This window comes from Abramis brama, assembly GCF_963993115.1.
Source record: "Abramis brama genome assembly, chromosome: 8".
In the NCBI taxonomy this organism is placed as follows: Eukaryota; Metazoa; Chordata; class Actinopteri; order Cypriniformes; family Leuciscidae; genus Abramis; species Abramis brama.
This window is the reverse complement of record NC_139970.1, coordinates 16,830,677-16,847,715: the sequence shown is the minus strand read 5'-3', so window position 1 is coordinate 16,847,715 and position 17,039 is coordinate 16,830,677. Positions and strand designations below refer to the sequence as shown.

At 39.0% G+C, this 17,039-nt stretch overlaps 2 protein-coding genes across 4 annotated transcripts in view; one reads left to right on the top strand and one right to left on the bottom strand.

Moving 5' to 3' along the window:
• Positions 1-11,639, top strand: part of tsc22d1 (TSC22 domain family, member 1) — a 46,516-nt gene extending 34,877 nt beyond the window's left edge. The window contains exons 1-3 of one of the 3 annotated variants that reach the window (XM_084122214.1): positions 3,617-4,206; positions 9,312-9,363; positions 10,281-11,639. In XM_084122214.1, the coding sequence (XP_083978340.1) occupies positions 4,121-4,206; positions 9,312-9,363; positions 10,281-10,550 (408 nt within the window). In that variant the 5' untranslated portion in view covers positions 3,617-4,120 and the 3' untranslated portion in view covers positions 10,551-11,639. Of the gene's footprint in view, positions 1-3,616; positions 4,207-8,516; positions 8,848-9,311; positions 9,364-10,280 lie in introns of those variants that run through there. The other 2 variants (XM_084122213.1, XM_084122212.1) reach the window with 2 other exon arrangements.
• A 1,319-nt stretch (positions 11,640-12,958) lies between these two features.
• serp2 (stress-associated endoplasmic reticulum protein family member 2) lies at positions 12,959-15,787 on the bottom strand. The gene is made up of 3 exons (XM_084122223.1): positions 15,567-15,787; positions 13,238-13,310; positions 12,959-13,136 (listed from the first exon to the last, which is right to left on the bottom strand). Exons 1-3 carry the CDS (start codon positions 15,648-15,650, stop codon positions 13,096-13,098), a joined length of 198 nt encoding a protein of 65 aa, XP_083978349.1. The 5' UTR covers positions 15,651-15,787; the 3' UTR covers positions 12,959-13,095.
• Positions 15,788-17,039: the final 1,252 nt, after the last annotated feature.

Here is a 17,039-nt window from a genome sequence, read left to right as displayed (position 1 = left end):
TTGCGTGCAATGGGGCTATAAGGTGCACACAATGCAAAATAACATGGGTGTGTAAATTTCCCAGAGTCTTGCATCTCTACAGTGCCTCGTCTGTTACTTTATATAAAGGCTACAGTGCTTCCAGACAAAGGGAGAGGGCGGACCGGTGCAGATTTGGTGCGTATAACAGCGGCAAGGCAAGAAGGCTTCTACTATTCTAGCCGCAGGCCTTCATGCTTTTTGTAGTGGAAACTACTTCAGTGACTCGTCCCAGGTCTTTTCCGTGGCTGTTTTGCTTTTGGCCTAATCCTGTTAATTCCAGGTTTCACTCCACATTACTTATACCCGTTTCTTCTGTTTGCACACTACTAGAACTGTTACATAACCACAAATGTGTGAGGAAGTCGGTGACCATTCACACTTCCTAAACACTGGAGGAATATGCTACTCTACGGAAAATAAAGCCACTTTCCTCACGAACCTGTGGTTTGCTCCAAGATACAACCAGCAGAAGCAAATGATTTTCTCTTTTAAAAGGCACTTTTTACATGCCTATAATCTAAAAAGACATTTCATTAAGAGTAAATTGTGAAATGTTTAAATGTACAAAGTGCACATCTGTCTCCTCTTGGAAAAACGTCACCGTATTAAGTCATTCTGGGCAGTAAATGTGCACTGAAGCTGTTCTCACATGCTTCTTTTCTTGCTCATGGAGTGAAACTTGCTGAGGTTGTCCAGTCTATTCTGTGTGTGCTGCACTGTCAAAGCTGGAGAATACAGGATGAAGCTCTGTTGTGCAACCTGCTGCTGTCAGCCCAAATGGCAAAATGGCACTTTCTCTCTCTCACGCAGAGTGGCCTTCGTTTGTTCATGTCGAAATCCCACAATGTGATCTCGCCAATCTTCCAGCTGTACCATGTTCACGAGATGTGCCCCTCAATAATAATTTCCAACTTGTATAGTAGTATGCAAGGGTACACATTCTGATTTCTAATATGTTGGTGGACCGTTTCAGATGGCGTTGTGCCGTACTATTGTGAATCGGGCAAAAAGCATAAACTAGGGTCAGGTTGAAGACTGTGGAGAATGGCATCTGCACTCTGACTCTCAGATACGTTACAGACACTGAGGGTGGCCGGTTGCCTAGGGACAGTCCTGCCTGTCTAAATACACTGTAAACGTGTTACCTTTCTATAAATTCTGTGGTGCTGAAGGCTCGCGAGTATCGGGGAGCTGCCGACTGCTGGGCTTCTGTAAGCAGCAGTCCTCCTCTGCACAGCTGTTTAAACACTGTCCGTTTCAGCTCCTCTCTCGGCGAAGCTCTCCAGGCTCTTATACAAATCATGGTAGTCTATTTTACAGGTAAATATTGAGGCTGCCCAGATCTCAGGCTTGGACTGCCATGATTATGAAGCGATAAATGGTCACTCATGTCACTTGCAGTGCAAGCTTAATTGCCATACATCTTTCACACATACAGTCGTTTATTTAGATTGAATTTGAAAGCACAAGATGTATGATTTCCTTTAAGGCTTTGTAAACAAATGTTGGGGTTAGGTTAGGACAATTAAATTTAATTTTAAATGCTTGTTGCTGTTCATAGTTATAAAAAATAATAATAAATGATCATTAATAATAAATGTTAAACATTACATTTTTTATTTTTCCATTTTAATTGTTGGAGAAGCACTGTCATGTCCACTAGAGATTAGGGATGTTAACAATTAATTGACGATCGATTAATTGTCGATTAATACATTTAATCGTTAACTTTTCGATCGTCGATTAAGCAGGTCCATCAACCGCAAAACATGTAAAGCGAACGCACCAGAGTTATGTTTGGGACTATTTTTCACCTTCATCATGACTATAAGTTTGCGTGTGCATTGCCTTTTGTTTTGTGCAAATGCAAGTTGTAATATTGTTTATTTTATGTAGGCCTATCCATATCTGATTTATCTCATATAGGATGCATTTGGTTAAGAATTAACACTGTAGTAAAGCGTGATCAGCTTCAGCGCGCGCAGCTCAAACGGCTATGCACGACTAATAATGACTATAATTGGGATTGTCATATTATATAACATTATAAAGAGAACAATATTGTAATAAAACATAGTGAATTATTTGGGTTTAGTTACCGTGTTTCATCGCGTTGCTCCAGGAAGAGCGTGTCCACAACACATCATTCTGAATGGCACGCACATAACTTAGTTCAAGTGCATTTGCGTCATTTTGTGCAGATATAATTTATAATATTATGTTTATTTTGTATATATCTGATTAATCTCATATAGGATGCGTTTCTTTGAGTTAAATAACACGCTAGCAAAGTGCTCCATTTTACCGGTGTTCATTCAGCGCGCAGCTCAAACAGCAATGCACTACTAATAATAACTATGATCGGAACTGTCATATTACATAACATGAACACTTTTATTAAATCGTTGTGAATTCATTGGGTTAGCTACCGTTTTCAACGCGTTGTCCCAGGAAGAGCGTACACATTCTCTAACAAGCATGCTTCTGAGGCGGCGTTGGTGACGCGTTGTATTAGTCGTTATATTTGATTATTAAATAAGTCATTTAATAAAATGATCAATCACATCGAAACATTTTACAATCCTACTAGCCCTTTATTTATATTAAAAACCCACCTCATTCATTTGGTGAGGAACATAGCGTTTTGAGCTGCATTTGCACACCCTGTCATGCTGTTGGCTATATGCCACTGCAGTGGACGCAAATTGCAGTATTAAGACTAACGATTAATTGATCGTTAATTGAAATACGATCGATCATGGGAATTTGTGAAAATTGACATCCCTACTAGAGATGGTAACTGTTAATGGATAAAAATGTTGGAATTATGCAAAAATGTGCAACGATGAAGCCTGTATGGAATCATGTGCATTATAAGGCATTATCATAATGCAAGCTGCGCTGTGGACTTAAAAGGAACTATTTAAAACACGCCTATTTTGAGGTCATCTAGAGTGCTCTCATAGTGCACTACTGCATCAGACACAGAGACAAGTGTGCATTTCGTAGTCTTTTTATATTCACTTAAAATTCCTTTTGTTCTTTGGCACATAAGTGCTGTATATATGAAATTCAAATAAAACATCAGTTGTTAAATGACGTGATTTGAAATTTAAAGAGTACAATGATTAATATCTCAGATTATTGATCCGATGATCTGCTTATTATGCAATGATAGCCGCAGGCCTGTTTATTTAGTATTTTATTCACAGTGCAACGCGGTGATTTAAAACTATAATACCGGACAGAAGATCACTTCCTTTTGAGTTTAGATTCTGAAGTGTTATGAAGGCTTGATTGTAAGCCACTGAGCTTCAGTCAGTCAAGTTGAAGTTCTGCAGCTGTGTTCATTCTGATCAGCTTTCTGTAGCCCACAGAAAGACACGCAAGTACAGAAGCCTCACAATGCCATTCAAAGCTGTCACTGAGTGTTATTTGAACAGGTAAAATCCCTCCCAATGTTGGGATCCATGTTGTTTTTACTGCAAGCCACCTAAGCCAAGAGACGTGTGTGCATGTTTCACCAGTCGCACACGCTGTAAGCCTCCATCGGGCTACGAGACTGATGAGAAGTGACAAGATAAGTCCCGGCTCAAGTGCAGGGGCCCGTCTCTTCTCTCCACAGGGGAGAAATGCACGCTTCTGTGCCGGGAAAATAAAGAGGAGAAGAAAAACATTGGGACAGGATAGGTTTGGATAGCCGTTGAGGGTTGCGAGGAAGGCAGCCTCCCCGAGAGCACGGATGCGTGCGAGAAGCCATCATTGGGAATATTTTAATCTCTGTTGCTGGTTTATGTAACAGTCACGTGACCATGTCAGTGACGTGACATCACAGCTTGCCCTACTCTTGTTTTCACTCAATCGTTCACGAATCTCTCTATATGCACAAAGGCAGTATAGTGAAGGCAAGCGGAGACTGGACCACAGAGCTAATACCAGGTCTTGTGGTGGTGATGGTTCAGCTTTTACGACTGCTGGAGAAGATAAAGGGAGTGAAACAGTGGCCATGCCTCTTTGTGGATGTGCACGTGTGTGTTTTTGAGTCGTGTGAGGAATAGAGGAGCAAGTTCTGTGTTTGGAGGGCCGCTGATCGACATCAATGAGAGAAACGGTCCTCCCAGTTCACGGCCGAGACGAAATGGCCATGAAGCTTTTGTTCTGGGAATTAGAGCAGCATTTGAAAAGGTAAAGTGTGTTTTACACTACCATATATATGTATATATCCATCCATACATCCATACATATATATATTTATTAGATGTGAGACGAGGCAGTTTACACAGCATTTTCTATTCATATGCTTTCTGATTCTTCCTTGGAAGATATTTTAAACCAAGATGCAAATGCATTTGCCATCATGAATGAAAAGTGTGGCATCTATTTGTTGGAGAGTCTCAGGAGGTCTTTGTTCCTCTGAGCATCATATGTGTGTCAGATTAATCTGGTCATTTTAATGAGGAAATCATGTTCAGTCTGTTGATTTATGTGCAAAGAAGATAAATCGAGAGAATCAAAGTATATTTTGGTTTACAGAAGGAATGTTTTAGTGGAAAATAATATTTGGTGCATTGAAATGCTTTTAGATAGCAATGCATGTCAAACGTCTCCATTATTTTGTTAATTCCTGTCAGGTGTCATTTGATCTCTGTTGAAATTCATTTACATTTACACATATGGCAGAGGCTTTTATCCAAAGAAACTTGCATTGCATTTAACATTGTTTTTTGTTAATGCATTCCCTGGGTATTGAACCCATGACTTGGGCGTTTCTAGAGCAATGATCTTCCGTTCGAGCGACAATCAAACTTTAAGTGGAAAGGGTAGATGGATGATTTGTTCTGTTGACCTTTAGAGCCAGATTTCTAGACAGAAGCTTCTTTATCAATGACAAACATGTTCTTCTTGTTCACTATGTTGAGTACACACCGTCCAGAGAACCTTCTACTGGTCCAATCAGGTGTTCATATAAATTGTGTCATAGCACTTAGTAATAGTAATAGTAATAGTGGAGTAATAGTGTGTGCCATGGCCTGTTTTTTAATTGTGACTGTTTCAATAGTGAGATGGCGAACTGTGATCGCCCCACAAAGATGTCAATAAATAAGTAGGTGTTGTGTAGTTGAGCGCTCTGAATGGTGGTAGTGTGAGGTCAGGTCATGGACAGCAGAGGTATATTTGGACTTCATAATTGCTTAAATCCACTTCCAGTCAAAGAGCCTGGAACAGCTAACAGCGTCCTGAGCAGCTTAGTGTGGGGCTTCATTTGGTGTGCACTTCATTAGGATAAGTGATCTATTTTTACTGGATGCAAGCGTACACTTGGTTTAAACATTACAGCAGTGCTAAATCCCACTGATGTTTTCAAAGGTTTGTCATTAGTGGGCAGGACTGTTTCAGAGGAACTGAGGATATCTGTTTTCATTTGGCGGGAAATGATCCTGTGAGCACAATGAAGCATTCCTCTGAGCTTACCGGTTGGGTGTTACACCACCTTTATTATAGTTTATCCATGTGGATGATAAGTACACACCTTTACAACAGAAATTAACCAACCTAACCACAGTCATGACTCAAGATGACAGCGTGTTGAAACTGCAAAGCTGATGTAACTGTGGATTGTGAAATATCCACATCTTATGCAAACTAAGGCTTATTATTATTATTATTATTAGTAGTAGTATTACTACACATCTTTGTTGTCAGATATTTTTGTCATGACTGTTAACTATATATAATTGACTGTTGTCCCTAACGATTTCCTACATGTCTAGTTTCATTTCTCTCATCATTCTTTGCTTACATTATGATATCAACTCAATGTTTCATGTCCATTTGTTTATATTTTTTATCTGAATATATATCTCAGGCAGAATATATATATATACAGTGCAATGCATAAGTGAATACACCCATGCTAAAGTTGACTAAAAAGAGGAATAAAAAAATCATATTTTGGAAATTGAACTTAATGCCTTAATTTAAAAAATTAGGAAAAATCCAACCTTTAAGGACACCAGTTTTCTTTGTGAATGAATAATATATCGTAAATAAATAAATGTTCTTCCTTAAAATACATGGTGCATAAGTGAGTACACCCCTATGTTAAATTCCCATAGAGGCAGGCAGATTTTTATTTTTAATTTTTTTTTGTTTTGTTTTTTTTAGGATACTATGCATCCTGATAAAGTTCCCTTGGCCTTTGGAATTAAAATAGCCCCACATCATCACATAGCCTTCACCATACCTAGAGATTGGCATGATTTTATTTCAGTTAGCCTAAAAGCTAGTTTGATTTGCATTGAGAGATGATCTTATGGAAAGTACCCCATGCCAATCTCTAGGTATGGTGAAGGCTATGTGATGATGTGGGGCTATTTTAATTCCAAAGGCCAAGGGAACTTTATCAGGATGCATAGTATCCTAAACATTTTTTTTAAAAAATACTTAAAAATAAAAATCTGCCTGCCTCTATGGGAATTTAACATAGGGGTGTACTCACTTATGCACCATGTATTTTAAGGAAGAACATTTATTTATTTACGATACATTATTCATTCACAAAGAAAATTGGTGTCCTTAAAGGTTGGATTTTTCCTAATTTTTTAAATTAAGGCATTAAGTTCAATTTCCAAAATATGATTTTTTATTCCTCTTTTTAGTCAACTTTAGCATGGGTGTATTCACTTATGCATTGCACTGTATATAGGCTGAGGCTTGCATTCGATAGTAAGAAAGAGGTGCGTTTAAGTGGACTAAATGATTGGAGAAGTCCAGCATAATGTCACTGGAGAGAAGTCATTTCACTGAAAGACATTTTGATTAAGAATTACAGGTCAAAACATGCGTGAATTGTTCACAATAAGATTAATAATGTGCATTTAGAAAATATAATTTTCATTTCATGCTTTGAAAGCAGTTTATGAAGCTAAGTGGTACACAGTTGGAACATCATGCTTGTTAGCATTTAAAAAGGTAAAAAAAAAAAAAAAAAGTTTTAAGTTTGAGGTATACCATAGTTTCATCACCATAGTGTGAGATGTATAACTGTCCTGTTGAATTAGTGCGTTTGGGTTTAGTTTGCTCATCTGTCTTCTGTCTCTTCTGCAACTGAATTGGCATCACCCTGAGCCTTGCAAACCAAGCACATGTGCAGGCGCAGATAATATGAAGCACGCTGATGTCTGATGTGTAGTTAAACACTTCAATTAAAGCTCACATGAGATTAGTTAGCTGCGTTTAAAGCGTAGGGGACCGAGTTTTATCTAAACATGCTGTTGATGCTTTCTGCATTAAGACCTTGGAACAGGGCATTGATTTTATACATGTCCACTGTAGTGGTGGACACACCAGGACTTGAAGCATGTTTATCAGACATTTTGGGACACAACAAGTGAATCACAAGAAGTGAATAGGAAAATAAATTATATATCAATATTCCTATGAAATATTAGATGTAATAAAAAAAAAGTGTAATAATTGGCAACATTTTTATAATATGTTTACATAAGAACATTAATATGCTAATTAGATGCATTGTATTGAAGGGGACTTACCATTTATGGCCATTTTACCCACATATTGCATAACAAGTGAAATGGTATATTCATTCAAATTTCCGTTACATCTTTCATAACATAGGTGAGAATCATCTTTATACAAACTTTGTTTAAAAAAAATCCTGAAACCTAAAAATTGATTGGTGAATGGAAAAAAAAAAGTGTTTGCCTATACAACTGAGTCCTGGTGTCCACTACAGTGGATATAGTATAACGTGAATAAAATATCTTTAATAAAAAAAAAACAACAACAAAAAAAATCCATTATCCACTAATGCTCTAAACAATGTAATTACATGGGGGGAAATGCTAAATTCCAAAACTCTTTTTCTGGTTCTCAGGAAGAAAAGACGTTTTATCGTTAAAATGTTTCACTTTTCTTATTGGGAGTCCCTGGGACGGTTGAAGGTCCTAATGGGGCTCCAGAAACCCCTGCTTTAGGGATTCACTCCACTGCAGTTCCGCTGCTTGCCGATAAGTGGCGGCATGTAAACGCGGTGCTCAAAGCAGAGGCAATTGCCCTTCAAATATTGTTTTGCCCGTGTCTTCAATTCAACTTAACAAACTGGAAAATATTTTTCAGAAATCAGTATTTAAAAAAAAAACAAAAAAAACGTTCTCCCCAGAAGGGCCGTGCAAATGACATAACATGGAGAAACATTATTTCTGCCTGCTTTCTGTGGTAAAATAGATGCTGAGTAATAGAAATGGGCTGATAAGAGCTGTTGGTGCCTTGAGACTTCTGGTGGAAATAACATCAACTCGCTTCAACCGGATTGTCGAATAAGGCAAGTCGCGTTTGAATAAATTATCCAGAGCGAGTCGGAAGAGCGCCAAACGGGGACGTCGCTGCATAGATTAGTCAAATCCCGCCCGCTCTCCGCCAATGGCGTGCTCAGCTGTGCTGGTGTAAAATATATTATGCAAATAGCCCAGGCTGCAGATATTCACCAGCGCAGAGATGAGCTGACCTTGGAGTTTCTTTGTGCTGCGGCACTGGATGTACGGTCTCTTGATAAAGCGAGCTTTTCTGCTGGGGAGTCACGGCATAATATCCCTGCAAACGCACACAAAGGATGTAATGCTCGAAAGGCTGTAGGAAGGACACGCGCTCGCTTCCCTGCCCGGTTTCATATGGACGCAATAGCATGAATTCTCCATGCTATTCCGTGGCGATGGATCTTGGTGTTTGTCAGCTTAGAAATTTCTCAATATCTTTTCTCTCGTCGTTGTTGGGGACAGAGACCTCGTCCGTCAAGCTCGACAATAGGTAAAATGTCAGACTTGATATGCTCGTGATGAAGGCTAAAGCTTGTGTCATGTATTGTGCAAAATTAGAGCGGTGGAAATGAAAATATACGCGGTGCTGTTTTGGAGAATTCGTCTCATTTATATCACAGCTGAGCGTTTTGATGGCTGGTTTTGCTTCGGTCGGGTAAAACCCTCAGCTGTAACGTTAAGCTGCTTGCCTGCTGTTTCACCCACAGTCCCTGAAAGATGGTGCTGAGTTTATAAGTGTATCTTTCTGAATAAGCGACAGAATACAGCAGCGCTTGACGTGTTCTAGAGGTTTCCACAGAAAACACTGTAACGTTAGTATGTGTAATATTACATAACCTTGAAGCGATGATTTTCGTCATTTTGTGTGTTTAGGGTAATGTTGTTTTGCTGTTGCCATAGTTTCTCGTGTAATTAAGCAGTGAAGTGACGATTCTCTCTCTTTTTCCCCCACAGCTCATCGGGTGCCAGTGTTGTGGCCATAGACAACAAAATTGAACAAGCGATGGTAAGTCATCTTGCTTTTCTCATCATGAATAGTGCATATTTAAACAGATATATTGTTTACATGCTGTAAGCAGTCTATCGAGTTGCATCAGTGCCAGGGGGAATGAATTATGTAACTTAACGTTAATCATTATCAAATTATTGTTGTTCTGTCATTGCGACGGCGTCGATTCTGACGTTTCATTGTTTTGAACACGGTAAGCTTTCGCTCTAGACTAGTCCAGGTTTAGTTTGAACTGAAAAGCTGGTAAGAAAACGAGTGAAGTGTTTGTTTGCTGACTTGACTGGGGTTTCGCCTGCGTGCTCACGCGATCTGTGCGCCTTGTTACTGTTGCTAGGCAAACCCCTAAGCTTTTACACCTAGTTAAAAATATCTCGGCTTCTGATTGGCCTGACGCGGTGTGGGACGGCCATTTTGTCGGTTTGGTGACGCAGAGCAGCGGCATAAAGGGAGGGACTGTGGGTATCGAGCAGAAGCAGGTTAAAGGGATAGTTCACCCGAAAATTAAAATTCTGTCATTTACTCGCCCTCATATTGCTCCAAACCTGTATGTGTTTCTTTCTTTGGTTGAATGTGAAAGATATTTTGAAGAATGATGGTAATCAGACAGAAGTCAACTGATTGGTTACCATCATTCTTCAAAATATCATCTTTTGTGTTCAACCGAAGAAGGAAAACCCATAACGTGACAGGTTTGGAGCAACATGAGGGCGAGTAAATGATTTTCAAGGCTTTATTCCAAACCTTCATAACCGTGAACACGGCACCTCAGAGGAGATTTGTGTTTCCACATAACAATATGACACGTGTAATAAAATGAAGATGTTTTTGAAAGTGTGTGTGAATGAACACAGATGTTTTGGTTTGAATAAGCAAAAAGAAAGATATGAAAATAACGCTTTGCTGTCCACTTTCAGGATCTTGTGAAGAGTCACTTGATGTATGCTGTCCGTGAGGAGGTGGAGGTGTTGAAAGAACAGATTAAAGAACTGATTGAGAGAAATTCTCAACTGGAACAAGAAAACAACTTGCTGAAGAACCTGGCCAGCCCGGAGCAGCTCGCACAGTTCCAGGCGCAAGTTCAGACCGGCTCGCCCCCGTCGTCCTCCTCCTCCACGCAAGGAGCGCAGCAGCCGCCCGCCCCGTCGGCCCAACTGGCAGCACAAAACTCGGGACCTTCAGCATAGCACAGGATGAAAGTTCCCGTTGAGGGCGACCGAGTGACTCGAACCGTAAAGGAAACGGACTGAAGCTTATGAACAAACATGCATCACTCACATGTTAGACTGATGAAATTTGCACACCTTTCAAAACTTGACAAATGTCGTACTGAGGCGATTTATACACCGGTGACAATCCAGTTGGCTGAGGTTGGGACATTGGCAAAATCCACAGAATGTGATTGTCAGGTGGAAGAAAAACAATTGGAGTGGACACGATATAAAGAATCACTGTGCCTGTGTCTAAAGTCATGTTGGTTTTCAGTCATGTCTCCCTTACCTTTTGTAGTGTAAATGCTGACGGCGGTCTTTTTAGACTGCGAGCTTCTAGTAAAGCAAGCACTTTTCTGGTGACGAATGTGATGAAACTTTGAAGATCTGCCGATCTGTGCCCCAGCTGGCATGGGGAAGGCGGACGCATCGATGACGTTCATAGTTGCATTGGGGTAATCATGACACTCTTTTGAATGAAGAAAACAAGGAGGCATGATGCTTAAAATCTGCATTCGTTCTCCGCGCAGTGAGAATGACGGATGAGACGCAAGCTGAATATTCGAGGTGGACGGGCTGTATATTATTGTATGATTAGTGTAAGTATTTTGTAAAATAGCGATATGTGAAGCGGTTAAAGAGACACTATATAGGTTGTACATATTTAAAGGGTAGCGAGGTAGTTGGAGAAGACAACATCCTTTTTTTTTTATGCTGTTAAGCAGGATCAGTCTTAAGATATTTATCTGACAAACGGACAAAAAAAAAAAACCCCACTCATCTAACACCCGCTGTACACTACTTTGTTCACTTGAGATGATTTTGAAGTATTACAACCATGTGATTTCTGTTTTCAGTTTGGACAGTGAAGTATTCTGGATCAATCTATTAACTTACAGTTACTCTTGACTATCATATAGCTGACATGGATTTGCATTGTGTACACAACTTGTATGCTTATGTTCTGTGCATGTTCTCAAACCAGGAGATAAGTTGTAAAATACTGTAATTGCACTTGCCAGTTGCACTTAACAACTCTCAATAAAGTCATGTTTGTGAGAAAAATCCTTGAGATGCTTTAGCTTGTGTGGCATGCCAGGTGCATTTAACCAGACTTCTGAATAAACTAGAAATGCTTGCCAGGGTTTATCATAGCACAGGGATGTGGTGAGTGTTTATATCATTGCTGTTTTTGTTTTTTTCAGTTCAAATGTTAGTTGGCCAAACAGCTGTAGTCAAGTTAAAATCATTGTTTCTTGAAGACGTGATGAAACAGAAGTATAGACAGATCATTTTTAAGTGTAACATTACTGTAAAAGGAAAAAGTGTACATCTAATGTCATTTTAACTGGAAGAGCGAGTTATATTTCGATTTTAAAATTGCGAGATAAAAAAAAAAAACATGCATAGATTAATCGTTCACAATAAGATCAATAACATGCATTTAGAAAATGTAAATTTTCATTTCATAGTACGTTTCAAATTGCATTATTTTGTTGGCCTTCATAGTAACCTAGTGCATAATGTAATCTTTTAACTGTATCATGAATAATGGCTATATAACGGATCCTCTTTATGATGCTTGAAAAATTGAAATGATTGAATTGAAAATAATTCCTCCTCAGTTCATCCATGTTTTCTTAGGGGCTAGATGGTAAAACTCAAATAAGGATCAAGAATCAAGGTGACAAAAACTTCAAGGGATAGTTGATCCAAAAATGAACATTTGATCATTTACTCTCCCTCAAGTTGTTCTAAACCTGTATGAGTGTCTTTCTTCTGTTGAACACAAAGGAAGATATTTTGAAGAATGTTTGTAACCAGACAGTTAACGGTAGCCATTGACTTCCATTGTATTTTTTGTTTTCCTACTATGGAGGTAAATGGGTGCCATCAACTCTGACAACCAACATTCTTCAAAATATCATCTTTTGTGTTCAACAGAAAGAAAGAAACTCATACAGGTTTGGAACAATACGAGAGTGCGTAAAGGATTTTTGAGTTCGCCATTTTTGGGCAAACTATCCCTTTCATAAAGACCTCTGATCCAGTGGGGATCCAGTCTGCTAATTTTACGTGACAAATCATAATCTACTGTCATGTAACATTCATAATGTTTACATAAAAAAAAAAGATAAAATAACATTTAAATGACAAAGTTTTGAACTGCTTTAAAAAAAGCGAAATGTTAATGAGGCATTATCCAAATGTGTTTGACGTTTATTTGAAAAAGGCTCACGCAAACACAGTTAAATAGAGAAATAGATCATGGCAATCATCAATCACAAATAAATATGATAAAAATAATATGATGTCAACAACAAAAATGGTTCTGTAGAAAAGCACGTGTTCCCTTCATCCAGGGACACTGTAAACATGTGTGACAATGTCATGTAGTTTTGTACACTAGATCCAGCTCAGCATACAAGACTTCAACCTTCCAGTCTTCCTTCAGATTGTGTCCAATCACACGGAGAATCTCATTCAGGTGTACGACGGGGTGTGTGAACGACACTGGGACTCACATTCCCATTCGGATACTTTGAATTATCTGAAAAATTGCTGAAAACAAGAAAGAAAAATGACGGAATCAGTTTATTATTACATAAACAGCAATAGCAATCAGCACATATAATCTAAAAAAATTCAAACTTTAATATCACCTGATCCACAGACAACAAATACAAAGAGTGCCAGAAGCCATGGCCCCACCGGATATTTCTCCTCCTGCGGTCGCTGAAACAGTGAAAGTTGAAATGTTTCATAAATAAAAAATATATATTTCATAAACAAAACAAAGCTGTGGTATCTGTTTACACATGACACAAATGTCTGCATAATGTCACGGTAACAAAAAGAAAACAAACACTTGAAGATTTGTTGATTCGTCCATACACAAAATTATGCATCAGATGTTTTGTTTGCATCATGATATACCAAAAAGCCATTTTATCTAATACAGCCATTTCAGCCATTTATCTTTATATAATAAAAATTATATATTTGGAGAATGAAACTGAAACATCTGGTTTTAAACCATGCACAATAATGTATTAGCATGATGTAGGGCCTCCTTTTGGGGCCAATACAGCATCAATTCGTCTTGAGAATGTCAGATTCAAGTCCTTCACAGTGGCCAGAGGGATTTTGAGCCGTTCCTCTTCCAGAACAGTGGCCAGGCCCATATGTGATGCTAGTGGAGGAAAACGTTTCCAGACTCACTGGAAAAAAATCACTCCAAAATATCCCAAAGTGGCTCAAAAATATTTCGATCTGGTGACTGTGCAGGCCATGGGAGATGTTCAACTTCACTTTCATGTTCATCAAAGCATTCTGTCACATGCTGTGTGTATTGGTGCTTTATCATGCTGATACATGGCAACCCCTTCAGGGTACAATGTTTGAAACATTAGGTGCACATTATCCTCCAGAATGGTTCGATAGTCCTTGGCAGTGACGTGTCCATCAAGCACAGAAGGGAATGCCATGATATTGCAGTCCAAACCATCACTGATCCACCCTGTGCTTCACTCTGGGCAGCAACAGTCCAGGTGTTGAGCCTCTCTGGATCTTCTCCACACTGTAACGCACGGATGTGGGAAAGACAGTGAAGGTGGACTCATCAGAGAACAATACATGCTTCTGTCCACAGCCCAAGATCTGCACTGTTGGCAGCATTGAAACCCACATTTGGCATTGGAACGAGTGACCAAAGGTTTGGCTATAGCAGCCTGACCTTGAATATTGACTCTGTGGAGCTCCAGATGAACAGTTTTGGCAGAAACATGAGAGTCGAGGTGCACATCTGTGGACAGCTGTGGTTTTATGTTTTTTTGGATACGGGTTAGTACCTGGACATCTCTTTCAGACAGCTTCCTCTTGAGTCGACAGTTACTCCTGTTGGATGTGTTTCGTCCTGTATGTTGGTATGCCAACATTACCCTGGATCCCACAGCTCTCGATAAACCACAAAGAGTTGCTGTCCATGTCACAGATGAGCCAGCGAGACGAGCACCAACACATTTATCCTCTTTTGAACTCTGATACGTCTCCCATTATGTTGTGTGGATTGCAATATTTTATGTTCAGCTGTGCTATTGCTCTGCTAATTCAATCTTCACACTCCGCTCTTACTGATGGAATGTAAAATCAGTGAAGATTGTATATAGTTGTGAAACCTCCAACCACTATATTGGCCAGTGTTTCAGTTTCACTGATAAACCCCTATCTATATACCCTATATATAGGAACACAGAATTCAGTTCTCTTTCTTGTCTTTTTGTGCTTGAACGGACACGTAGGCCTATGTAAAATTATGTCAAAGTGCCCGTCTCTGCGAGTATCCTTGCAAACACAGTCGCTCGTAAACGGATCCACATAAGACATGTTGGATGTTAATAATCACTATCATACTCCTGTCATGATGGCCGAAATACTCATTAACGTACTTCATCATGAATCTTCATCAAGCATTAACCCATGCCACATTCTCACAGTAAATACAACTGCAGCTTGCCACACAGGGCAAAATGATTTCATTGATGCCTATGACAGATGTAGTGACCCGGTTAAACTGCACCTTTACAAGGGAGGGTCACCAATGGTCAGATTAGTTATGTGCATCTGTCATCAGTTTGTACAACTGTAGCCATGGCAACAACACAGGCGTCAACGTTAACTAAATCTGGTTTGCATCATATAGTGACTCAATAAAGCTTATTGAGCAGATTGTGATTATGTAAAACAATAGCACGTTTACACTGCATGCGAATTAAGCCTAATTTCAGATGATCCCCGATACTGAAAATAATTACTAGGTGAAGAATTAGACTTGCACTCGCCTCATGTGATGTTTGAATAAAACATCGATAAAACGGCTTCGAAATTGAGTCATGATAACCCCAAATCATGCACATTAAAAACGAAATCCATACATAAATGACATGAGCATCATTCGTTTACGTTTATACAGACGACAAACGACCGTCTTACCAGGGTCTTCGCCACGTTCCCCCTCTGAGTGATGTTTTTGCTGTGCTTCTCGTTTGCCATACGGATTCTTTGTTTTGCTACCATCTTCCGAGCCAGCGTATATGTATAAATTAAACGCTACAGTAAATCAAATATATCGCTTTATCTGAGGTGATGCTTCAGTCCCCTTCCCTGCACCTGCTCCCCTAAACCGATTTATGCGGGACGGAAGTGCGCCTCCATGTAGACTAATAACGTCTAGCTAGAGGGACGCGCTCGCGCTTTAGCCCAGCTCCATTGAACTGCACACATTTCTGCTTTTCCTTGAGATTTTTTATTCACAAGTGAACTTAAAACCTTGATTTGTCACACTCTAAAGGTTAATTGAATGATAATTATTAATAATAATAATTAATAATAATAACAATAATAAATATGAGAACTAAATAAACATGTTATTCCCTTCTGGGAAATCCAGGTGAAACTGGTATTTGTTTTGGAACATGGTAGTTCCATCTAGCTGTTTATTAGCTGTTCCAAGCTGGTCATAAACTGGTCACTGGCTGGTCCTAGACCCACTTAGCAGGTCTAACCTGGTCACTATCTAGCCCTTCATTAGCTGGTCACTAGATGGACCATGCTGGTCATAGTCCAAAATGATTATTAGCAGGTCTAAGATTTATCACTAGCTGGACCAAGCTGGTCAATGCTTAGGGTGGTCACTAGCAGGTCCAAAATGGTTTTAGCTGTTTTTAGGATGGTTATGTTATGGCTGGTTAAAGTCACTGCACTGCATGATAGCCTATATAAGCTGGTCACTAGCTGGATCGAGCTGGTCATAGCTGTTCCTGAATGGTCATTAGCTGGTCTAAGATGGTCACAGCTGAACAAAGCTGGTTATTAGCAGGTCCAAGATGGCCACTAGCTGGGTCAAGCTGGTTAATGCTTATCTAAGATGGTCACTAGCTGGTCTACAATGGTTTTAGCTGTTTTTAGGATGGCCATAGCTAGTCCAGGTTGGATGTTGACCTGTTGTTATTAGTGGATTGAAGCTGTTTATTCTGTTCTAAGCATGTCAGGGTTTTTTTTTTCTTTTTTTTTAGTAGTATTTTTTATTTTATTTTTATTTTACGTTTTACAAAAAAGCTAAAGAAAACAAAATACATTTAGAAAATATATACAAATCAATGAATAATAATATCAATAATAACAACAACATCGATTATTATTAATAATTATTAATATCATCAACTATTAATAATAATAATGACACAAAAAGGGGGAATAGAAAAAGAAAAGAAAAAGTAAAAAAAATAAGTTTGCTGTTTTACCAGATACTACGTTGCAAAAAAAGAAAAATCTTGATCTGGCATAACAAGCTTGTTTGTTGCTTCAACTCAAATTTTTCAATTTTATTCCCAAGTAACTTTAAGTTGCAGTGGGCTTTTCCATGTCTTTTTAATTCTTTAGGGAGTACAGTGCTTTCCCACTGAG